The sequence below is a fragment of the Vicugna pacos genome, chromosome 28 (assembly GCF_048564905.1).
Source record: "Vicugna pacos chromosome 28, VicPac4, whole genome shotgun sequence".
NCBI classification, from domain to species: domain Eukaryota; kingdom Metazoa; phylum Chordata; class Mammalia; order Artiodactyla; family Camelidae; genus Vicugna; species Vicugna pacos.
Window position 1 is genome coordinate 8902283 of NC_133014.1, and position 24775 is coordinate 8927057.

The 24775-nt window shown below is 49.3% G+C and overlaps 2 protein-coding genes across 16 annotated transcripts in view; one reads left to right on the plus strand and one right to left on the minus strand.

The window, feature by feature from the left end:
* FER1L5 (fer-1 like family member 5) overlaps positions 1 to 20661 on the minus strand; it is a 44746-nt gene extending 24085 nt beyond the window's left edge. For all 8 annotated transcript variants that reach the window (XM_072951413.1, XM_072951409.1, XM_072951411.1 and 5 more), the window contains exons 1-19: positions 20525 to 20661; positions 19378 to 19430; positions 18712 to 18803; positions 17870 to 17978; positions 16010 to 16064; positions 15441 to 15550; positions 13501 to 13629; positions 12409 to 12471; positions 11655 to 11705; positions 9617 to 9647; positions 8893 to 9008; positions 8530 to 8653; positions 8070 to 8122; positions 6766 to 6834; positions 4315 to 4358; positions 4139 to 4221; positions 3958 to 4052; positions 2871 to 2999; positions 1624 to 1801 (exon numbers count right to left, since the gene is read on the minus strand). In XM_072951413.1, coding sequence (XP_072807514.1) covers positions 1624 to 1801; positions 2871 to 2999; positions 3958 to 4052; positions 4139 to 4221; positions 4315 to 4358; positions 6766 to 6834; positions 8070 to 8122; positions 8530 to 8653; positions 8893 to 9008; positions 9617 to 9647; positions 11655 to 11705; positions 12409 to 12471; positions 13501 to 13629; positions 15441 to 15550; positions 16010 to 16064; positions 17870 to 17978; positions 18712 to 18803; positions 19378 to 19430; positions 20525 to 20609 — 1669 coding nt within the window. In that variant the 5' untranslated portion in view covers positions 20610 to 20661. The remainder of the gene's footprint in view (positions 1 to 1623; positions 1802 to 2870; positions 3000 to 3957; positions 4053 to 4138; positions 4222 to 4314; positions 4359 to 6765; positions 6835 to 8069; positions 8123 to 8529; positions 8654 to 8892; positions 9009 to 9616; positions 9648 to 11654; positions 11706 to 12408; positions 12472 to 13500; positions 13630 to 15440; positions 15551 to 16009; positions 16065 to 17869; positions 17979 to 18711; positions 18804 to 19377; positions 19431 to 20524) is intronic.
* Positions 20662 to 23202: 2541 nt separating this feature from the next.
* Positions 23203 to 24775, plus strand: part of KANSL3 (KAT8 regulatory NSL complex subunit 3) — a 39031-nt gene continuing 37458 nt past the window's right edge. For 4 of the 8 annotated variants that reach the window (XM_072951419.1, XM_031692032.2, XM_072951416.1 and 1 more), the window contains exons 1-2: positions 23204 to 23291; positions 24274 to 24538. In XM_072951419.1, the coding sequence (XP_072807520.1) occupies positions 24324 to 24538 (215 nt within the window). In that variant the 5' untranslated portion in view covers positions 23204 to 23291; positions 24274 to 24323. Of the gene's footprint in view, positions 23292 to 23667; positions 24027 to 24273; positions 24539 to 24775 lie in introns of those variants that run through there. The other 4 variants (XM_072951423.1, XM_072951418.1, XM_072951417.1 and 1 more) reach the window with 4 other exon arrangements.

Genomic DNA, 24775 nt, shown 5'->3' on the forward strand with positions numbered 1-24775 from the left:
ATACAGAAATGAAAATGAACTTCAGTCATGCATACCAATATAAACATTTTAATATTGAGAAAAGCATGCAAAATAGATGAATAGAGACTGAAAGGTTACATTTACATAAAATGCAAAAACAGTATGCTGTTTAGGGTAGCATAGGTAGGTGGTAAAAATTAAAAAGAAAAGCAAGGATATGATTATCACAAGACTCAGGATTGCAGCTATTTCTTGGATAAATGGATCTGAGAAGAGTATACAGGGAACTTCTAAGATGCTTAGATAATTTTCCAGGTGGGGAGGGCATAGCTCAAGTGGTAGAATGCATACTTAGCATGCACAAGGTCCTGGGTTCAACCCTCAGTACCTCCTCTAAAAATAAATAAACCTAATTACTTACCCCCTGCCAAAATAAAAATAATACAATAATAAATAAAATATTTTTAAAACCCCCAATTTTCTACCTTTTAAGCTAGGCGGTGAGTTCATGGGTGCACACTTTATTATTCTTTAAACTATACATATGTATTTAATATACTTTTTGTATAATTTCATAGTTTAGAAACAAGTAGTCCATTCTAAATGAAAGAAGCAGTCACCAAGGACCAGATACTGTGTGACTCCATGTGTATGAGGTGTCCAGAATAGGAAACTCTAGAGAGACAGAAAGTAGCTAATCGTTCCCTAAGGCTAGGGAGGTAAGGGAGAAATAGAGACTGACTTCTAGTGGGTACAGGGTTTCTTTTTGTGGTGATGAAAATGTGGTAAAATTGACCATGGTGTAGTTGCACAATTCTTTGAATTTACTAAAAACTATTGAGTTGTATACTTTATATGCATGAATTGTATGGTATGTGAATTAAATTTCAATCAGGCTGTTCTTAAAAAAAAAAAAGGCAGACAAGTGTGATGCATGGGAAAGCTCTCAGTGGGTGATGAGATGGTGGAGATGACAAAGATGAAAATGACACAGCGTTCCTCTGGAGCAGTGGTTCTCAAACTTTAGCATGCATCCCAGTCCCCTGGAGGGCCTGTTAAAACACAGCTGTTCTGTTTTCTGATTCTGTAGCTCTGGGGTGGGACTAAGAGTCTGCATTTCGATCAGTTCCCAAGTGCTGCTGCTGCTGCTGCTAGCCCAGGGGTTGCACTTTGACGAGTGGTACTTTACAGTCCCCAGTATAAGTGTCCTATAAGTACACATTCGATGAAAGGATGGATGGGTGGTTAATTGGGTGCTTGGGATAGTGGATGGGTGGTAGTTGAATGGATGAATGAGTGGATAAATGGATTAATGGATGGACAGAAGGCAGGAAGATGAGTAGTGGTGGTAGCTGCATGGATGGATGGGGGTGGTTCAAAGTCGTAGGAGAGAAGATGGGGTTGGAAAGTCCTAGTGTGGAATATCATATAAAGACGGACTTGAAGTCAAAACCTAGTTTCATTTCTTGTTGTGGGTTCACTACCTACTAGCTGTGCAGTGTTTGGCAGGTGATTCACCTCCTTGAAGCTGATTTTCCTCACATGTGAAATGTGGGTTAACAATGCCCATGAACAGTCCATGAGCTAATACCCTTAAAAGGGCCAAGCATGGAGCCCAGGATGCAGTGGCTGCTCTCTGCAGTGGTTGGATCTGACTCTTACCATCATATATCACTGGGCTGTACTGTGTGGTTGAGACGAGAGGCTTGTAACTCAGGTCCATCTTGTTTCCATAGTGGCCAATGCTGACCTCGAATTGGATCAGGTCCTTAAAGTTGGGCATCATGGTACAGGAGAGGAAGATGACGCACAGCCCATACTTTTGGCGGTTCTGGTGCTTCTAAAACAATAACCCCCCACACCCCCAGTACATAAGCCAAGGGATGGACAAGGCTGAGAGACAGGCAGGGAGGCAAGCCCAAAGTTCCCTGTTTCTTTCAAAGTCATCTTTGCTTCTCTTTGGGGTGAGCTAGACCAATGCTGAACCCCTGACCTCTCTCAAAATCTGCCTTGACCTCCATTCACTGATCAAAGGAAGTTCATCCCAGGACCTCCATCACCTGGCTCGCTCTACTTAGCCAGCCCTGGTTCCTTCTCTTCTTGAAGTCAGGCAGGAGGGTCTTCTCCTTCTTCAGCCTGGATCTGAGTTGGGCTACCCCACCTCTACCCATGTGGGTCACCACATCCCTCTCCTTTTTGCCTAAACACTGCCCTCTGATGAGACTGACTGTGGGCATGGGTATGCCGTGGAGGATGCACACACACATACATCTGCTCTTGGCCCTTCTCGAGCCACCTCCTCCCACCACACTCCCGTCTGCTCTGGTCCTCTCTCCATCACATTAGCTCCTCTCTCATTTCTGTTGCCAACCTCTGCCATACGTTTGCATTCTCCCAGTCTGTTCACTATCTCAAATCTCCTGTCTTAAAAAAAAAACAAAACCCTCTTTTCCCCTCTAAACCCCTTATTTAGCTATGACTTGAGCTTGTCTCCTTCCATTCTGCAGCAAGTTTCTATGCCCTTGCCTCTATACATCTAATTTACTCCCCTCCAATCTATTCTTAACACTGCTCCTCCAGCCCTTCCTGCCTCAATGGCCCTCCTTAGCCTTCAGGAAGAAATCTAGACTCCTATAGAAGATCTTTTCTCCTTAACTAGACTACACATCTCTTAAACCGAAACCTTAACTTGTCTTTACTAGGTTCCCTGACCTCCTGGGACTTGGCACAGCAGGAAGCCCCCCAAATGGGCTTAGTAAAGACTCAGTAGATTGATCAAACATTCTCACACCCCCAGAAGTGCATTCCACTCGTGGCCAGGGCCTCTTGCAGTGTCAGGAACGGGACTCACAGCAGACTAGGGGCGGACAGAGGGGCTCTTTCTTCCTGGATTACCTATTTCCTATTACCTCTACGGTGATTACATCATGGGAGAGATCCTTCATCCTAGTGTCTTGATGGGACTTGATGTGCGTGATTAACTCCAGGAAGACTCGGCCTCGATAAGCTAAACCATCCTTAACAGTGTTGGGAATATTCTAGGGTAAAAGAGAGGAAAACGGCAAGAAAATGGATGAGAAAAAAATAAGGAAAGTCTGCCCTGAATCTTCGGTAGCAAAGACAGGGTTGTCCAAGAACTTCCTCCATAGGGCTGACCACAATCCCAGAGAGGAATTCCAAAAACCCCGGTCACAGCTGTGCCTGGAAACCTCTGGGCCCTGAGCCCTCTTCTACACCCTTCTTTTTCCTCTAAATGCATTCTCCCTGCGGGCTCACCTCAAGTACCCTGTTCCTCCTAAGAGCTTCCCGCTTGGAGGAGACTGATAACTACTGAGTTATCCCAGCCCGGCCAATTAGGGCGCGCCTTGCCTCCTTGCCAACAGTGATTGGTCCAAGGGGAGCACATGTGACCTAAGAAGGCCAATTAGAATGCTTCCCTGGCCTTCCCTGTTCGAGGCTTCTACGGCCCTGTTCGCTGCAGGGAGGCGGGACAGCAGGAAAGCGTGAGTCCCAGGCTGAAGAACGGCAGAGGTAAGAGATGGAGCGAGAAAGGGAGAGCCTCCTAATGGCACTGAGGTCCCGGTTTCCGAGGCTCTTTCTCACTCGGGGTCCTTCCCAGCCCTGTTCCCTTCTTTTACCAGTTGGCTTTCTGGCATTTACCATTCGTCTTGAATGACTCAGCGCTTTTACACATTTATCTGTGCTGTTCCTTTTGTGTCCTATGTCCTTTCCACCTGCTGACACACTTACGCGGGGTCTCATCTCAATGCCCCTTCCTCAGTGAAAACGCCAGGGCACTCCATCTGTTCCTTTCTCGTGCCACAGTACATGTCCCGTGTCTATATGGCTTTTTATGTACAGGCTTCAAGTCCTCAACTTGAGTGTGGTGGACAGAAACCACGGCCCGGCCCTCCCGAGGCATCTCCCAGGCCCAGGCGCCTTACACATGGTTGGTTTTACCTCCACTGTTCCCTAGAGCTGACATGAGAAGCTTACAGCGTCTTCTTCCTGGATCCTGAAAGGGGCCTTTTTACCCCCACGGAGAGTCAGGAAGCTGGGGCCAAAGCAGGGTAGGAAGCCAGAGAACATTCCTGCAAGGGGAGAGGGTGAGAGGGGGCGGGGCCCGGGTGGGAGAGGCGCGGGGGGCGGGGCGGGGGCGGGGCCGGGGCTTGCTTGCCTTCTATTTCCGCTCCCGTGGACGAGATCTGGTTGAGGGACAGGCTGACTGTCCCGATCTCATTCCGGCACTTGTTTCGGGGGCTGGACAAGAACACACCCCTCAGGCTGAACCCCTGACCCGGCTCAGATTAACTCCTCCCCGATGTGTCTTTCAGCCTCCACCCAGTTGCTCACCAGTCCAGGACTCTGAACTTGATGTAGCTGGAGAGGCAGGGCAGCTGCAAGGGGCAAGCGAGAGCAGCGGTGGGTTCCCGCCCGGATGGCCTGGTCCCCGCCGAGACTGAGAGCCCTTGGGAAGTCCTGGGTCTGGGTCAAGGCCTGGCTCAGTTACCAGTGAGCCTTTAAGCACAGTCCAGAGGGACTGACCATGGGAGCTTATGGACCTTAGGCTCTGGGCCCCTCACTGCAGGGCCCTTTGCAAGGCCCCAGGAGAGGCTGGGATTGTATCCCATGATCGTTTTGTATTTTCATTCTTAAAATAGCCCCATCATTGCATAAGATTCGGGACCAGGGAAACCTGGGTCCACCTGACTGTGGACCCCACCATCTCAGTCCTCATACAGCCCTGCAGTCTGGAGGCACATTTACCAGACCATCTCATGGGGAGGTCGTGGGCCTGGAATGTCTTTCTTACATTTAGCATTAAACAGTGGGACATCTATCTCCTCAAAGAGTAAGTCATAGTAGCTGCCACTCCAGGAAGGGTTTCTGTTGTCCACTGGCCTGTCCTGAATGATCTACGTGGATCACTGAGTGACCCCTCCCAAGGACCCCACAAGCAAGGTGCTATGATTAGTCCCATCTTCAGACAGGAAAACTGAGGCAAAAAGAGGCTGAGTTCCTGAAGTTCTCAGGGCACATGCAGAGCTCCGACCCACTCGGCCCAGTGAGACCTGTGGTCATCTGGATGTACAGCCAGGGAGTAAGGCCCAGAGAGGGACTTGCTTGAGGTCACACAGTAAGGGATAGAGTCAGGATTAGAACCCAAGCTTCTGAGTCTTATCTTTGCTCTGTCTTCAATTATAAGGACAAAAAAATCCATGTAGAAAACAGAGCTGCTGGGGTTGAGGCCCCAAATCCGCCCCACTGGGGCCTCTTCTTCACTCACAGCTGTCCCTGGTATGCAGCTGGGCTGCGACTGGCCCCCTCCCTCCACCCCGTTCTCCACTCTCCTGGTCCTCCCCTTGCCGTGGAAGCTGAGGGTCGTGGAAGTGGGGAACGAAAAGGCTTTCCAGCTGTGCAGCTGGTTAGTGAGCTATGAGGAGATGGCCCAGGTTAAGGAAGGATGCCAGAAGTGGCGTGATGGGAGCCACTGGGCATCTAGGTCTTCCAACATTACACATCCTCCAAATTCGAATTTATGGCGGAACCATCTTTTCATCCATCCTTGAGAAGTCTCCTCCCTTTCCCAGTTCTGTGCTTCAACTGCTCTCCTTTACCGGGGGACCTTGGACTGTTAACTGGCACAGACCATTTTCAGCTGTGCGCCCCCTGCAGGCTGCCTTGCTGGGGCCCTGACCAGCTGGTCTCAGATGCCACTTCAGCATGAGGTTCACATCTCCCTGCTGCATTTCTAGGGGGGTGGTGGCCATCAGGCCTGCACCAAATGGCCCCAGTCCTGGAGACTGTGTCTGCGGGAAGTGGGTGAGGGTCCAGGGGGTGTTTGGACATCTTCAAACGTCAGAAGCCCTCTTTCAGGAATGAAGGGGGCCTGGCCTGTGCCACTGGTTTCTGGGCCTGAAGGAAGCTGGACATGAGGGAGGACTTCCAAGGCCCTGAGCATCCACATAGCATCTGAGGATTCCGGCCATGAGCCTCATCATGGCCAGAACAGGGGGAAGGGGGCAAAGGTGAGGGATGGACTAGGCCCTCTCTAAAATCTCTTCCTACTTTAAGAGACTATAGAATCATCCAAAAGGGTGGGGATTATGAAAAATGGTTTAAAATGATGACTCACCAAGAAGCAGACTAATTTCACATCACACAGGTGGGAGGTATAGGGAAAGCAAAACGCTCTCTGCCACACAAAGCTGCCCCCTCGCACTCAGGAGAGCGCTCCAGTTCCCTCACACATCGCTTGCTCTTATTTTACCCATAGCCCTTAGGAGCCTGGTGTGGAGTTAAAAGGCAATCAAGGCTCTCCCAGGCCTTCGAGGAAACTGGCACCCACACCGCTGACAGGTGACCGAGAAGGACTGAAAGGCTAGAAAAAGCAGACTGCAGAACCCCACAGAGAGGAGCATGCTGGAGCATTTCGTGTAGCAGCAGATTGCCCCGCACTTCGTGTAGCCCAGTGTAGAACTAGGCTCCCACAGGGCCTCTAAGCCACTAAGAAGGAGCTATAATTATATTCAGGGCAGTTTGCCTAGAAGATAGGAAAATGCATAACAATTTAGAATAAATCTTTAAAGTGATTTTTTTTTAATAGTATGTGGAAAGGGCGCATTTAAGTTCTCTGCTATGTCCTGGGCTTTCTCGTACTCCCTATCAGGCAGACCCCCACCACCACCACTGCTGTGCTCTGTGGCCCCTGCATTCCATCCATCCTGCCCCCAACAATCACCCAAACTCCCCTTCCATTTGTAGGGCAGGGGAAAGAGAGCAGGTGTGAGGGAACAGTGATACCTGAATCCGGAAGGTCAGGATCTGGTTCCATATCGGGCTCTCGGTTTCGGTCTGCACGTGTGTCTTGAGCTGAGAACACCCAAAAGCAGTGTCAGTGCCAGCCTGTCTCCTCCTCCCTCCTCCCTCCACTGGCCTCACCTCCAGGCCCTTCTGGTCCAGCCCACAGATGGACGCTATCTGCAGTGCAGGGCTGGTCATGGGAATCCCCGGTTTAAAGACCCTTTGACAATTTCTCACCAGCTACAACTCCAGCCCTTTGAGCATGCCATAACATTTCTCCTTAAGTCAGCTTTCAATGGACTTAATTTTTAAATAGATCCAGGGTTACTAACCTTATTACAGAGAGTGCAAACACAGAGATTTTGTTCAATAAACTCTAAGACCCCAACAGGAAAGTCAGCAGCAATGATGCTGTGGCATCAGCCCATGCTGGCAAACCCCTTTCCAAAGCATCACTTGACTTCATTTTTAAATCTAGCCTTATTCTAAGCAATCATGTCGGTGAAGTCAAGGGTTAATTGGTCTGGTTAAACTTTTTAATACACTCTAGGAAAAACACAGAAGTATTAAAATTTTTGAAAAATGTGTGCCACTACTACCAACAGCATCTCACTTACCTTCCCACCACTCGATGGGAAGTAAAAACTCAGTGTGGAGGTTTTAAAATATGTCCAAAAATCCTTTAGTGCTCTCCCCCTCAAAAGATTTACACTAATATCCCTCCCCTTATGTATGGGCTGGATTTACTGACTTCTTCTAATAGGTAGAAGATGGTGGAAATGATGGTTTCTGAACTCTGAGACAAATCTATTTACCTTTAACCCAACATTCCTCAAATTTGAACATAGGATCCTTTCTTTGCACATAACATCCATCAGTGTACTTTGGGAAATGCTACTGTGTGTTTATAAAGGTTCATGGAATGTCAGCAACTCTCTTGCCCAGAACCTTCAATTTATAGATGAAGAAACTGAGACCCAAAGGGGACAGTGACACTTCCAGTGTTGTACCATTTGCAGGCATGTTGTTTCTTTCATTCACTCATCCATGCATTTGTATGTTTGGCTTTTGGTGGGCATCTTGTCCATACAAGGCACTGGGCCCAGCTCTGGGATCCAGGCTGACTAAGCCAAGGCCTCCCACCTTCACAGAGTCCCTGGTCCAATGGGATCACATCACTCATAAATGGAGGAGTTGGAATACGATTCCTGGGGTCCTGGCCACCAACCCAGTCTTTTCCTCCACATTAATCTTTTCTAGGTAGGTGCCAGTTTCTCTAAGCCTCAGACCATGTTTATGCTTACATTTTCTCCGATTAGTTCCACCTCCAACATAGGACTCACTGAGCGATTCGTCGCTATGAACAAGAAGTTGAAAGATTTCTGAGAGAGCAGCATCCCCCCCACCCCCAGGAGGAGGAAATGGAGAGATGACAGACAACTTAAAACCCTCCCCCATACTTTGGTTTGGTGCCCCCTGGGCAGACCCCTCCCACTTCCATTCTGTCTCTCTGCTGCCGTGTGTCATGTCACACAGTGGCAGCAGGGATGGGGGTTGGCATAGGGAGCCTTGAGTCTGCACCCAGGCATCAAAGACAGGTCAGGGGAACATGGCCCATTTTAAAGGGGCCTTCATGAAATATTCTTGGTAGATTTCAGTCTCACCCTCTTCCCCCACCCCAAATCTTGGTGTCAAAATGGAACTGGGATGCCCCATGAGAACCCAGGGAACCTCAGGGTTGCTCCCTCCCCCACCGTGACTGACCGAGGTGGAGATCCTCCGCGCAGTAGATGAAGAACTGAAGGTAGGCCATGTTGATCGGCACCACCGTTGACTTGAAGATCTGAGTATCAGTGTCGTCACCCCCATAGGTCAGCCTTTGATCTACCTGGAGAGAGAGACCAGAGAGCTGATAGGGTCAGAGGCATAGGGAGGTCATGGCCAAGGCCACCAGCTTTGGCTTCCCCAACCCTCCACTTGGTTGGGGTGGGGGTGGCCCACCCTGAAGTGACACAGTGGACAAATGAAAGCAAGTGAAGAGCAGTAGCCACTTGGAGGGTCCAGGGGTGTCCCGTGAAAGCAGCCAGGGTCAGAAATGTTCCTGGGGTATTGAGGGGGCAGCCTCACCGGGGCCTGGTCTCCCACTCCAAGGGCACAGATGGTGACTTTCAGGTAGCCTCTCACACCACTGTTGGGTTCATTTGGCTGGCAGAGGCCTAACCATTTCTTCAGGAGTGTGTGACCTGGAGAGACAGAGAGCCCATAGGAGACCAGCCTCCAGTCTCCACCCTTCTTCCCTGAAACCAGTCTTCCTGTGGGAGAGGGGTTTGGAAACGTGTCTCATATATGCTAGTTCCCATCCAGCAGCAGAGGAAACTGGGAGTCCCTCCTACCATTAAGCAAAGGTTGCCAGCTATTGCCTTTAGGAAGTAGGGACCCCTCTTTCCCATCCAGGGAACCTACAGTTGTTATTGTCCTGGTCCTAGAGAGGCAAGCACTTCCCCCAACCCTAAGCCCCAACCTCAACCTGGTACATGTGTCATGGCCAGGTCTATTTAAACTTCAGTCCTCCAACATTGGCATCGAAAAATAGAAATTCGATCTCAGACTGTAATGAAAAATTAGCATTTGACCCAAAAGGATGCTTTGATTTTTGCATAGAAAGATGCTGTTATTGTAAAACAAGATAGAATACCATAAAGTACAGTAAAAGGTTATCAAGTGCAGAAAATAATTCACACTCTCGAACACTCTCCCCCCTGTGTTTGGACATACAGGGATTTTGAGACGTTTCAACACCTAACCTGGTTTTTCTCAGAAGACACACATGTTTGCAACAACTGTTACCTACCTGGAGAATGGTAGATAAACCCAATGTCTGTCTGAAAACACAAGAGTGGAGTAAGGATTAGTTAGGGCCTCCAGCCAAGATTTGTGACACTAATCAGCTTGATGACAATACCAGCCGCTCGTACTCAAGCCCCTGTCCCGCCTTTCCTCTTTGCAACAACGGGGAAGTTGACCCATTATCACCTCTACTCTACAGAGGAGGATGCTGAGTTTGAGAGAAGAGCCCAGAGTCTTAACAACCAGTGAGTGAGGAGGCCTGGATTGAAAGGATCCTTGACCACTAAGCAGCACTGCCAGGCCAACACCGCACATGGGAGACCAGCCTCCAGTCTCCACCCTTCTTCCCTACCCCTCGTCCTGGGGAAGAGGATGGTCAAGGGAGGAGTTGGCAAAGAGACTAAGGGTTTTCACCCCATCCCACCCTCTCCAAACCCCAGACAACCACTGGTCTGCTTTCTGTAACTATAGATTGGTTTGCATTTTCTAGAATTTTACATAAATGGAATCATACAACATGTACTCTTTTGTGATCCCCTGGAAGTACAACCAGCAAAATCTAGACTGAGGGAAAACTCTTATGGACAAACTACCTGGTAAACTGCAAGGAAACAACTAGGGGGCAGGACCAACAGATTAAATACACCTAAAAATACATTTTAACCATTTGCAATGTATGCACTTGGTTTGGGTCCTACTTTGAACAAACTGTAAAAGGAATTCACAAGACAATTAAGGAAATTAGAATACTGATATTTAGTGCTATCCAGAAATTACAAAAGTTTTTAGATACAGTAATTGTATTTGGTTATGCTTTGTGTAGAAATAGGTACTGAAATTTTAAAAAATCAAATGATATTTAAAAATCAAATGATATAATGTCTGACATTTGATTCAAAATAATCCAGTGCGGGGAGGGGAGATGGGCCAAGTGTAGGTAAAACATGGTTGACATCGAATTGGTGAAGGTGAGTGATGAGGATGGGGGAATTCATGATGCTATTCTACTTTTGTGTATGTTTGAAATTTTCCCAAAAAGTAATATTTTTTAAAAAAAGCTCAGATTTTTTCTGAACTCCATAACATATTCAACAGTTTATATCATTGATCATTGTCAGGAAATTGCACAGTGACCTTTGCCAAGAGCATATTTTGGACCTTCTGCCATCTAACTTCTCTCAAATCTTAATTTCTAAGCCTGTGCTGCTATTTTGAGAGTTAGGACGGGGAGGGGCAGGTCATGACTGTTCGTGGGCTTATTACAAGCAGTGAGAAAGAAACTTTGATTTGTCCCAAATTTGTCTTTCCCAAGGGTAGGGCCCTTTTCCAAGGGTTGCCAGATTTAGCAAATAAAAATACAGATGCCAGCTAAAATTAGAACTGCAGATAAACAATGACCACACTTTTTTACTATACGGATGTCCCCTGCAATATTTCATGAGGAACCATGCAATATTTAGGACATAGTTATATTTTTAAAGTATCTGTTGTTTAAGATTCAAATTTTACAGAGCATCCTATATTTAATCTGGCAGCCCTCCCTCTCCCTGATCTTCCTGGATTTGGAGACTTTTCCTTTAGCCCTTCATGACTGTGTAAACTTTCCTCATCTCTCAGCCTGTGTCTTTCCACAGCAAATCTTTTTACCCTGGCCTCACAGGCAGCAATCTTTCTCTGGTTTCTCCAACAATTAGCTTGGCCTTTTGGGATCCTCTGCTTCCGTTTCCCAGAGGCAGAGATATGAACTGTGTCCATGGTGGTATAAACGTGGGGATTTCAACATGGTACCCAGCACTTTTGGAAATGTAACACACTCTAATCCTCACAATGACCCTGTGGGTTGAGTATATTAATCATCCCCATTTTACAGATGAGGAAGTAGAGGCTCCAAATAACTTGTCTAAATCACCCAGTTAGTAGGTGGATCCAAATGTAGATCATTCTGCACAAAAATCCAAGTCCTTTCCCCTAGACTCAGGCATGGAGCCCAGGTGAGTCTCTGTAACTGTTTCACCAAACCTCCTCCTGCATCCAGTGCTCACTTGGAATCTCCCGATCTCTGCGTTGAATCTCATCACTGAGGAATTCAACACCTGCAGGGGAGTTCCCAGAAAGACCTCAGTTATTCACAACCCCAATTTCCCCCAACCCCACTGGAGGAATTGTAAGGGCGCTTCTGGATTATCTAGGATTTACTCAACGATTCCTAATGGCTGACACTCCCACGTAGGTTTTCTCATTTAGTCCTCGGAGAAGCCCTGTGAGGTTCAGAGTTGCAGCTCCATTTCACAGATGAGGACATTGATCAGAGAGGACCATCCCCTTGGTCACCACAGAGCGAACTGTTACCCTCAACTTCCTGCACTGCGTGCTGTCCTGGCTGCTTCCCAAGACCATGTAAAGTCTTCAGGGGAGAGGCCCTGCTCTCCCTAGCCCTGTGCTGGGCACAGAGGAGGCGCTTGAGAAGTACCTGTTCACCATTGTTACCGAGTTCCCTCTGGTCAGAGAATGGAATGCCCCACGTTGAAGGGACATTTGAGGGGTCCTTTGGTGGCACATGGAAAGGGGCTGCTTTGTTCACCTCAGAGCCAAGCTCAGGGCCTAGCATAACATTTGTTAAGTGAATGGATGGGGCCTCTGGGCCACCAGTGGTGAAGAAGTTGGAGGAGATGCTGCCTTGGGGTCAGAGAGACCATCTGAAGTGAGTCCGGCTCTCAGGGTGGGGTTGGGGGGCTGAAGTGCTTTCCAGAACTGAGAAGGGACACAACCATGGACCCATCTTGTCCGGCTCCTCACCTGGATTAAGATGGTCTCATCGAAGAACTTTGCAGGAACCTCATGAAAATTCTGGAAGAAGATCTGGAGCAGAGAGGATGGGGGGGCAGTAGGAGACATTTCTTCCACTGCTTCCCCCAGGGACTCAGCCAGCCTGAAGCCTCAGAAGAGCAGGCTTCTCCCCATCTTTGCCCATTTGAATAACCTTCAGCTTGCTACCTCCTGCAGGCCCCTCCTACAGAAGCAGAGGCTCGCCAGGTCCTGGGGGGTTTTCTGTCCAGGTAAAGGAGGTGAAGGGGTTCTCAGGAGGACCTGTCATGAGCCGCTCAAGGCCCAGCTAGCTGCCCTGGAATGGAGGGTTGAGCCCAACTCCTAGGTCTCCTGTAAGTCCACCCCACCCCCACTCCCTCTTGCAGCCAGAGCCTCCTTTCCCAGATGCAAGCCTGGCCCTGTCACTCTCCTGCTGAAGTCCCTCCACAGCTCCCAAGTACCATCCATGCTGGGGCCCAGTGCCTTATGAAGGCTCCCCCCCTGGCCCCTCCCTCCAGCTACACTCTCATCTACCCTGCCATCCAGTCCTGCTGCGTCTCTCTTCCAGGCCTCTGAAAACACTGTCTCTTTCTCCTGAATTATCTTCCCCATCCTGTTTGTCTCTTTCTCTCTCTGGTAGACTCTTCCTTCAAGGTTTCGGGGGCCTTTTCTGGTCTCCCCCCACCGCTCTCTGCTCCCACTGAGCTTCTTCCTATCTTTGATTTGTTCGTTTCATCACCGATTAATTCAACGACTATTTATGGAGTTCCTACTGTGTCAGCTACAATGTGGGGCTCTGGCAGTGACAAGGTATATAGGGTGGGGCCTGCCTCTCCCGGCTGCATTAATGGCCCTCCCAGATCCCTGTCAACTGTGGCCTTGTCCTATTGTCATTGTTTACATGTTCATATGCCAGGCCCCCCAGAGACCACTGGCTCCTCAAATGGCGCCAAGTATTCCCTCTGTATTTCCAGGGCCAAGCTGAGCATTTGGCCCTCCGTGCTCAGTGTTTGTGGAGTCAGGAGGCAGGCCTGCCGGCTGCCCAAGTGCCCCGTCCAGCACTGAAGGGCACACGCTGCCCACCTCATTGAAGAAAGGGTTGTTTCCCATCTTGATCCGTGTGTGGTGCTGATGGCCTCCGATGACCACCTTCACCACCGGCTTGATGTCATTGCCCATGAGCTGTCGGGCTTCAAACACCTTCACCCGAACCTGCAGGGGAGAAAACAGGGGATCACGATGCTGGGGGCCCGCGCTCTCCTTCTCCAACAGGGGCCCTTCTCTAAAAGAACAAAATGCTCAGATAAGAAGTGTCTACTGCAGATAGAGACAGGCCCCATGGGGAGAAGCCCGGGAGGAGCTGGACCCTGTGTGAGCCCTGGGAAGGCGCCTCTGTTTCCGCTTCTGGGAACTGTCGCCTCCACCTCGCCCTTTTCATCTTATGCGGACTTAGTGTTTCTTGAGCAGTAGGGACTTGTTACAGGATAAAGAAAGTCTAGTGTTGCTCAGTTTGTTGTTTTTTATATTTGTCTGTGATCTTTTTAAGGAATTGAACATTTTAAAGTTCCACGCAGTTGAATCTATGATCTCTGATTTGATTTCTGATTTGTGATTTCTTCTTCTGCTTTTACATACTTTACTGAGACTCAGTAAAGGGACTATGACATTTGAGCCTAGAACTAGAAGGCAGGAGAGGAGCCCTGGATCCCATAAGATCCAGGCTGGCTAAGGCCCCTGGGAGAAGAAACTTGAGATGGCGGTGGCTAGCCGGGGACAGTTGTGGGAGCTTGTCATCTGACTCGAGGTAGTAAACAGCATGCAGCTCTCCCAGTGTGGGTCCGAGCATTCTCTATGAGGCCTCCTGTGTTTCCATCTAGTCCAGGGACCCTTCAGAGATTGGTACACATGCAGCTACCTGACCACCAGGGACAAGAGTGGCCAAACCAGGCCGACAGCCCTCATGTCAGAGCTTTGCCCTACGTAGGAATGGTAGTGACTTAGACAAACTGACATCCTATCCTGCGGCCAACTAGCCTGGTAAAGAGGGACGGGGCCAATAGGGAGGAGGAAGGTACTCCAAAGGAGGCGACAGCACGTGCAAAGGCCTGGTGGCTAGGAGACGGTCATGAGAGTAGGGACTTTAAATTGTCCAGGATGTTAGAGTAGGGATAGAGGACAGAGCAGCTTGGAGGCCAGGCTTGGATTATCAGGGGCCTGGGAAGATATTGTAAACAGTTTGGGTTTTGTACTAAGAACATGGGGTGTCCTCATTTTAATGAAATTTTTAGGTACATGCACGGCATGAGAAGAAGGACATCTTTGAAAGACCACTTTGGCTGATAAATGGACAGAAGAGAGCTTGAGGCTGGGATCCTGGGAGGAGCCTCACGAGCTGGTCCAGGGAAGTGATGGCAGCGGCTCGGACTAGGGGATGGAAGTAGCAGTGGAGAAGCAGGTGCGGTCAGGCTATATTAAGAGCTCGACTTGGCCATTGACTGAAGGCAGGGGGTGGGTGAGGAAGCGAGGCAGCCAAGGAGGACTCTCAGTCTCCCAGGCAATGGCAGTCTGGGAGCAGGTACAACCGTGACAGAGATGTTGGGTCACAGGCTAGAGATCAGAGGGAAGGTAGTAAGTCACGGTGGGGGGAGGGACTCCAGAATTCACAGTGGAACCCGTGGACCTTCCCACGGATCCCCTCGAACTCCTCAGCCTCTCCCGTGCAGCGCATTTCACCCTGGACGTGGCTAGCCTTGTGATGCCGACTCCTGAAGGGCAGGGTCCAGGCCTCCGCTCTGCCTTCCCAGCATCACCAAGGCCTGTTGCACAGCCCTCGGTGCCTCCTGCTGCCTCACCGGAGCTGTCTCCAATTTCAGCCACATGCAGACGTTCCCCAGAATGGCCCCTGGAGGAGCCGGGGACGGGTGAGGAGCCCAACCATGACCTTGTGAAGAGGCAGGGATGGCCTGGGAACACGGTGAGGGTGTCAGGGAAGTCACGTGGGCTCTTACCCTAAAAGGTCTCACCTGAAAGTGCTGGGGTTTTGGGGACAGAGCCTTGTGCATGGGGGAGCTGGGAGACATCAGCTTCTGCCTGGCCACCTCTTGTGCAGTTACGGCCAGGAGGTCTTCATCACCTGGGGAAGCACAGTCCAGGGTGGGCTCCCAGAGACCGGGGCTGCGGAGTCTTGGAGGCATTGTCCCCATTGCATCCTTCTATCCCCAGTGACCAGCTCCTGACTAAATCCTGGGCAGGAGGCTCTGACAGGGGCACATGTCCTCCTTGGAACATTCCCGTGGGTCCCCCCCCACCCCCAGTAACCCTGGGCCTCACAGTCTACACATGGGAGCTCTTGGGAATGGCCATTCTTGTCTCCCTCTGCAACCCGCTGGAGCTGGGTCTTATGTCTACACATAAAAAGTGGACCTATTGGAAGGACAGATAACCTCAGGCAGGTGTCTGAAGATCTGGCCTATAGACCCTAACCTGGTCACAATCCTACTGTAGACTTCAAGGGATGGGTCTCAAAGGTCCCCAACAGCACCCACAGCTATGCTTGGAGAAGGGCAGGGTTATGCCCCATGGAAGTACATACCCATCTTCTCAATATCCTTGTAGGTCATATGGGCCACCTGTACGGTGACAGTGCACTGCAAGACAAAGTCAGGGGGCTATAAGATCCTGTAATCTTTGGACAAGTCATAGCACCAGAATCCGGCCCAGACTGGCCGGGGTCACACCCAGTCCTCTTGGGTGGAGCGATGCTGGCCACGCCACACCATGGGGACCTGTGCAGTCTGGGGTGGAGGTAGGTTATAAACTGATGAGGACAGAGTGATGGGTTACAGTGTATGGGGTTTGAAGAGCAGGCACATGACAGTGGTGGGGACAGAAAAGGATGCAGTAGGGTGGGGAGGAGAGAGAGAGAGGGGTGACTGGGGACCAGTCTAGAGCCCCTGATGCTAAGCTCCTAGCCCAGCATCTCACGACCTCACGTGGGAACTCCACAGACACCTCTTAGCTGACCTCCTGCCTCCAAGTGCTCTCACCACCTGTCTATCCACCAGACCACCATCAGAACTGACCACTAAAAGGGGGAAGGGTGTAGCTCAGTGGTAGAGCGCGTGCTTAGCATGCACGAGGTCCTGGGTTTAATTCCCATTACCTCCATTAAAAATAAGTAAATAAACCTAATTACCCCCTCATAAAAGATAAAATTTAAAAAAAAATTTTTTTAATTAGAATTGACTTCACAGTCCCTAAGGGCTGAAAACTATCAGAGTAAAGTCACAACTCATCAGCATAGACCATAAGGCCCTTCACCTCTGGCCCCTGCTGCCCACCCAGTCTCAGCTCTCCCCTGCTTCACGCTCCTTCCTCCCCCTTCCTGGGTGCCAACAGTGCGGGCAGCCCACCTTCCTGAACAGCGGTGCTGCCCCCTTCTCCCTCCAACCTTCACACACGCACCTTATATCTCTGCCAGTGATTGTCTTCCTTTCCTGTCCATTGGGCAAACCAACACCCCTCCTTAAAAGCCATTTACAAAAATGGAACTCTGACCCGCGATCTGCAGCAATCAGCCCTGGAAGCCAACCCAGTATCTACAGTAATCTGGAAGTCAGGCTGCTATGAGTCAGACTTACAGGAAGTCAGATCACTAGCTTGAGCAGCAATCAGCCCCAAACAGCCAGGACTTGATTAATAAACAATAGGTCCCCTAATTTTTGTCCTTGCTTCTAGCTTGGGACCAACAGGAGAAAGCCAAATATACACCCCTGAGCAATCACATGGGATGCCCGGCTTCTGGCTGGTCCACCTTCAGTTTCCCACACCAACAGCCTCCGATCAGGGCACACCTGAAGCCTTTCCTTTTTTCTACCATGAAACGTTCCCACTCCTCTGCCTGCCTTTGAGTCTCTGTCAAAACCAAGTGATGGTGCCTGACTCCCTTGTTACATAGCAAGCCCTGAATAAATCACTTTTGCTTGTTCTCATTTGGTGGGTCTTCATGTGTTTCCACACGTCTTAATCACCTCCTCTGAGAGGCCTTCCACTGCCTCCCAAGCGGAATCATTCATTCCCACCTGACCTCAGTGAAACAGCTTCCCCGACCCCAGTATGTATGTGCTGGAGCACCTGTCACAGTGAGTGGTGCCTACTCCAACAAGTGTGGGGTTCATTCAATTTTGTATCCCAGGCTTAGCACAGCTGCTGACACCAGTGGACGATCAACTGAATACTCAGGCTAAATGAGTGGATGGAAGGATGGAGGAGTGGGTGGGTAGATGGATAAGGGGATGGGGAAGTTGGGGAGACAATGGCAGTGTGATGGGCCCCCCCCAGAGCAGAAAGTGCTCTCTGAATTTGGAGGACACTGGGCCTCTGCTGGAGCAGAGTGGCTTAACTTCACCAGCTGCCCTGCCCCTCCAGCCATGCTTTCTGGGGCCCAACTCACGTCTGTGGGTATCATGGAATGGTTGAGCAGAGTAAGGTCCCTCACGAAAAGGACCTTTCTTGGTTTTTTCACCAATGGCTTGAGCAGAATCGTGGCCAAGCCAATGAACCTAGGGAGACAAGGAGCAAGTGTGAAATTCTGAACCAGGGGAAAGGATGTCCTCTCTGTCCCAGGCATGACTTCATCCAGAGGTGCCTTTCTCTGCTAAAGGCAGTGCTGTCCAAAGAGCAAGACTGAAGGAAGAACGCAGTGGTGGGGGGCACCCACCAGAGGTCACAGGACTCTCAACTCTCTGGGAATTGGCTTTGGGGGTTCCTGGGCAGTGGGCATCCCTGTTACCAGCTCTGCCCTGCCCAGCCCTTTCCCAGAAGCTCTGCTCCTACACTCCTCTGGAATGGGAACTGTGCCAAGTGACAGCTGATTGGACCAGGGGGTGGGCACCTGACCAGAGCTGGGCCAATCAGATTCTCTGTCCTAGGAATTTTGACCTGAGATGTCAGAGCCTCAGTCTAGTGGGGTATCAGTCTCAGTGGGGCACTAGAATGGGGCTCTGATTGGAAGCTGGAAGCCAGGGTTGGGCAGAGATTTGGATCCCATGACTTCAGAAGAGACAGAATTGTTCCTGGGTCCCCAGTTTCCTAGTTCTAGTTGATCTGTTGATCTGTACTCCTAGCCTTGGTACCCTTCCACAAATCCCCTGCTTTTTTTTTTTTTTTTTTTTGCATTAGCTGGCTGGAATGCATTCTGGTCTTTGCACCTAAGTGAGTTATGGATTAGAGACAGGAGATGCAACATCTGCTGTAGCTTTGGTCAGGCTGCTCCTGCCTCTCTTTCTGCCTCACCTTTCCTTCTTTATTGAGCCCATATCCTGAAGGGTGATTTGCAGGAAAGAGTCATTTTGCAGGGGACGGTTCCAGAGGTGCCAGATGAGAGTCTGTGGGAGGCACAGAGAGGTCAGCATCCTTCCTCTACCTTCCCTTTCCACCCTTCTAGGAAATGAAAAAAGATGCAGGGAACGGGCTGGCACTGTGTTTCAAACTGAAGAACTTCCCTTGTCTAATTTCCTAAAAGGATGGCATTTGCTACCTTCACCCAGGTACTGGGCATCCTACCTGAGCTCCCATAGCTTAACTGCAGTATTGTGTGCTGGTTAGTAGTTAAGGGGCTTGGGGACCAGGTGGGGGACATGGATGGATGGGAGATGAGAGGTGATCTGGTACAGGGAACTCTGCTTCAGGTTTCTGGAAACGTTAGGATGGCCGGATTGGACAAGATGGGTCCATCCCCAGAGTCACGGAGAAGGGCCAAAAGCTATGGGCAGATGTGGCTGCTGTGGCCCTGTAGCCTGCACCGCCTGGCCAGCTCAGAGTACTCACAGGTCAAGGTGCCCCGGCCTGGGGAAAGGCTGATAGGGCTCTCTGTCTCCTCCCTAGGCGTCTGAGTACAACCTGGACCAACCTCGCTATTGGGGTTGTCATTGCCTCTTCTGGGCTTGCCCTGTGTTTTACCTCATTCCATATGGGATTATTGCCTTCCACCTCATGAGTTGTCCTCTTGACATCTGCAAAGACATGGAGGGGCTGGCATTGATGGCAGGAAATACTTCAAAGTCTAGGTTTGTGTGAGTAAAGAGAAGCAGGACTCTCTAAGAAAACTTCAGGTCTACATTGGCAGATGTGATATAGCACTGATTCTTTCTTACTCTAGGGGTTTCAAAATTTCTCACTTTTTGTAAGAGTGACATCACCCCATGTGACAGATAATGTTATGTATTCATTTGATTTTCTTTCTGGTACATAATTCCCAGCCATCTTGCAGCCAGGTGGGGCCATGTGACTCATTCTGGTCAATGGAATTTGGGAGCCATATTCACTGCTGCCTGGACTGGCTGCCAGAATTTCCCATGAGTGTCTCCATTCTCTTCTCCACTCCCCATATCCACCCTCATGATTTATTGGGAGGATGGCGTCTGGTGACTTTGCAGCCACAAACAGAAAGCAGCTGGTCTCTAAAGTACTATTTGGAGGAGTCATTCAGGATTGCTGCCTGATCAGCACCGTCAACGCAGGACTTGACGTGAGCAAGAGGTAAATTTTTATTGTCTTAAGGCACTGGGATTTAAGGGTTCAGTTGTTACCAGAGCAAAGCCTAGTGTACCCTAAGACATCCCAAAACATCTCTAGTGGGTTGAAAGCTCTTCATCCACTAAAATCCGCCTTTTCCAGAAATATCTTTAACAAAGAACAGCCTATAATCCTGCAAAGAACCTCTAAATTGCCAAATTTGAGATTGTTTTCAAGGAAAGAATGTGAGAGAGGAGACAGAGCAACAGAGACAGGAGAGAAAGAGAGAGAAACTCACATGTGTCTGTGGGAAGGTGGAAGGGGTGGTGGATGGTATTCGGGAGAAGAGGGGCTGGGAAGAATAGGTGAAAAGGGAATATAAGATATTAAACATTCAATTATAAGAGTTGGTAGGTAACTCTGTAGGCACACCCAAGAGAAATAGTAGCAATAAGGATGATAAGTTTTGAAAGAACCAGACGGTGTCTCCCTCACCCTTCTGCCACGCAGGGCATCTTTTACATAGTAGGACACCAATAAACCCAGTTTTTCACCAAACAGCATGTTGCCTCTTGGGGCTTCCGGCTCTAACCTCTAAAGTACACAGACACACAGGGTCTGGGTTGGGGGGTCAGGGGCGGGCTAATCCTGGCCGACTCCACGACAAGCCGCAGCATCTCCCCCACTGTCTTCCCTCCGCCCTGCTCTAGCGAAGCTTCCTTCCTGGAGCGCCTGGTCCAAGGCTTCTCCCAGGGCTCACGGGGTGAGTAAGGCTCTGAGTCTGTTGCTTAGCAATAGGGGCGATGTCACAAAGGTGAGTGGTTCTTGATTCTGAAGGGGAATGGACAGAGTAAGAGGAGGAAGAAGTCACAGGGTCCGAAGCCAGGGGCTTGAGGTGACCAGGGCTGTCAAAACCAAACAGTTGAGCAGCTCTTCTTTCCTCTTTCTGTTCCCCTTTCTCTCTTGTCCTTAACTGTCCTTCTACTTTCAAGACCAGGTAGAAGGGGAATGTTTTCTCCTTATACAAGCAAGTTATCTGGAGTGAATCATTGCCAAAGTTACACAGTTTAGATGAGAAAATAGAGAAGGGAGGCAGGCTGAGAAAGGGAAGAGTGACATCAAAGGCAATTTCAGGGGTGTTTCAGGAGAAGTCCTTCCTAATCTGTAAGCAAACACGTACGCCTCCCTTCTTCTAAAGGAAATGTTAGTCTAGATATGAGTCTCTCTTTAACCAAGGGAAACTAGGGGTTTAATTAATGAGCTTCGATGCCAGCTGGGCTTGTAAGGTTAAAAATCTCACTGACAATACGATCTTGCTGTAACATCTTGATTGCTCTGAAGGCTTCTCAGCATGAGGCTGGAGAGGGGGGACATTGTTCTTTTGTCCATTCAAAAGCTTTTTCTCCTTTAGACTTGAACATTATACAAGTCACATCTTACCCGATAGGTGGAAATTAATGGATGTTTTAAAAAATATGTATCAGTAGATGAAACAATTTAGCAGTAAGCTTACTACACGTTCTAAAACATGCATAGCATTTAAAGACCAAAAACCTGTCTATGATCCTAATGCCAGGACTGCATTCTGGTGCAGCAGATTTAAAAGGAAAAAGTACTTCCTGACAGTTTTCTTTTGTTATTATTGTTGTTGTTGTTTTGAGGGGGGATATGTTAGAATTATAGAAATGTTTATTACAAATGTTCAATCTGGGGATGAATCATTAAACAGGAAGAAAAAGCCATAAGGCAGTGAGGGCATATGTCTGAACAACAACAGAAAATTTGCACATTATTATCCTGCTTGCAGAAATAAACATGAACTGAAATCTTCAGTCAACTTATTTTGGTGCACATATAAAAGAAAAGAGAGAAACACATTAAGGACTTCGTTTTTTTAAAAAGCAAATCGTTTCTCAAGTGTTTTGGGCTCCTGGACTTCATTGGTCCAATGTCTTGTTCACTTCAACTCATTTGAAGACTGAAGTTGAACATGTCTAAAAAGCAAAATTCTGAATCATTTAGAAATAATAAATTATGTTCAACATGCTGTTCCTACTAACCTGACAGTTTTTCTCGAAATTTAAACACAAAATGCTTTTTGCTTTCTTAATGATGTTCCAAACTAAGCAGACACAGAAGGCAAACTCTGTAAATGACCAGGCTGATAGATTTTTCTGCGTAAAATTTAAGATTCTTCCACTGAAAAATATACCTTAAAAGGCAAGTATTAAAGTAGGGAACATTTGCAACAGGTCTTATAATTCAGTAAGAAAAAATGACTACTCCAAAGGAAAATGGGGGAAAGTTTATATTAGAGGATTGCCCAAATGGACAGAAAAAAAGATGTAAAAAAATTTCAGTCTCTTTAATAATCAAAGAAATGCAATGAGATACCATTTATTACTTTGCCAAACTGGATTCAAAAGCCTCCCCCCAAAACCAAAAAAGATGTAAAAATAAACCAAGCTTATTAATAAGCAAAGAAATACAACAAGATACCACTTATCAACGTTGGGAAATCTTTCTTTTTCTAGAAATCTATGTTCTTGCCAGGTACTGTACATCATCCATTTCATTATCTCAGCTAGCCAGTGAATTAAGTGTGTGCACAGAGATGAGGAGGGGACGCTGAGATCTTGCTGGGGTCATAAAGCCAGGGAGTTAAGTGTTGGAGCTGAGATTAAACTCCAAAATCCAATCTCTACCTTGAGCGTCACTGCCTCCCTTTATTCCTTAAACTCCTTAAGGTTAGGGCCATCTCGACGCATCTCTGCAGGGACCAGCTACGCTGCGCAAAGCTCTGAATGAATTTTTATTTATTTTTAATAGATTTTATTTTTTTAGAGCAGGTTTAGGCTCACAGCAACTTTATTTACATTTATTTTTATTGTGGTTGCTTCTTGAGAATACATTTTTTTAAATTGAGGTATAGTTGCTTTACAATATTGCGTTAGTTTCAGGCGTATAGCATGCGTGATACATTCTTAACGAACACATTTGGGGGGGCTCCTTTGGCGTATTGGAAAGTAGGCTGCGCGCCCTCCCAGCCCTGGCCAGGCACCCGACAAAAGCAACAGTGCGGGGCAGAGAGAACAGCGGCTGCAGGAGCCAGCCTCCTCCCTTGCCCTCGCTTTTCCTGCTGAGGATGCCGGAGGCCACGCGCGTTCCGGGCTCTTCTCTTCTCCTCTTGCGGCTGCAGCTGCATCTTTCCGGGTTTTGCGGCTCCCCGCCCCTCCCTTCCCAGGCCGGAATCCACTTCCGCGTTTTGTTCGGCGCCCGGAGCGCCGGGGCGTGGAGGCGGTAACGCGCACGCGCGTTGGGATCCGGCCCGGGCCGAGCGCGCGGCCCGACGATTGCGGGTGAGGGAAGGATCGGCCCCGGCGGGGGTGGCGGGTCCCAGGGGTCGTGGCCCGAGTCGGAGCGAGCCGGGGTCTCGGCGAGGACCTCCGGGCTCCCGGGGCATGGGGGAGCCGGGTGCTGAAGCCCGCGGCTCGGGTGGCCTGGGTCGGACAGCCGTGTGGGGCCATGGGCGGACTCGGGCCGCCGTGACGCGGGCGCTGAGCGGGGCCCGCGGGGGGCGGGAGGCGGGTGCGAGGCGGCCCCTCCTCGTCGCGAACTCTCGGTGACCTTGGCCGAGTCAGTCCGTCTCCCTGAGCCGGCGTCTGTAAAGTGCGAATTACAAGTCCTGCCTGCTAGCTGGGGTGGTTTTGAGGCTCAGTGGCAGGACCCCCGAGGGGTACCTGGGGTACCGGGCAATTCCCCGGGGACCACCCCTTCGGTGAGGGAGAGGGGGCTTCCTCGGATAGCATTTTGTTACAAGCTTTGGGGAAGAGCTCTCTGTATATTTTTAAAACTCCAGAGGATCATGGAGTAGTTGCAAAACTTTTGTTTAACATAAACAAGGGCTTCTTTGAGGCTCGCTTTGCACAGCTGTTACTGGGATGCTCATGCTCTGGTCTGAGATGGCTCTGTGAAGCTTCTGAGGATGGTGTGAAGTTGTAGAGATCCTTAGCTTTGGAAGAATTAATATTTGTGATTCCTCATTGTTCGCCAAAACCCGTCCTGCCCACGTGGGAAATTGTGGCGCTGGCCAGGCAAGTTTAATGTCTGTCCATGTGAGGCCTTGATGAATAGTGGAGTTCCTCAGCTTTCTAGTGAACCAAATTTTATAGCTTGAGGATGGAGGTGGTGCCATAGCTTTCTGGGGGATCTCAGGCACCCTGTCTATGTGGGCAAGGGTCTGCAGTGCAATGGATACTCAGATAGAAGAATATTAGTTGTTCTAGGTTGGAAAAAATTTAGAGCATTTGAATTGACTTAAACTGAAACTTTTTACTGCAGGTGACTAGCATGCAGATAACCATTCTCTGACCTGCAGCCCCTCATCTGACATGGCCCACCGCGGTGGGGAGAGGGACTTCCAGACTTCAGCGCGGCGCATGGGCACCTCGCTGCTCTTCCAGCTTTCAGTGCATGAGCGGGAGCTGGACCTGGTGTTTCTGGATCACAGCTATGCCAAGCCATGGAGTGCCCACCCAGATGCCAGTAGTGCCCGCCCCACCCGCATGCTCTTTGTTACTCCCCGGAGGCAACACGAAAGTCCCATGTGAGTTTGGGCTTCTCTCTTAAGGGCTGACGTTGCCCTAACTGGGCAGTGATCAGATGGTGAGGATTAGAGAGGATTTTATTGTGGGAGATTGTACCAGGGGCTCAGATGTTTAATTCAAGCATCTCTGTTAAGCAGCTTGAGGATATCAGGCCTATATGTGGACATCTGCATTCAAGACATCTAATGAGTTAGGAAAGCAAGATGTTCAAAGGAAAGCAAACAGCCTATTGCACT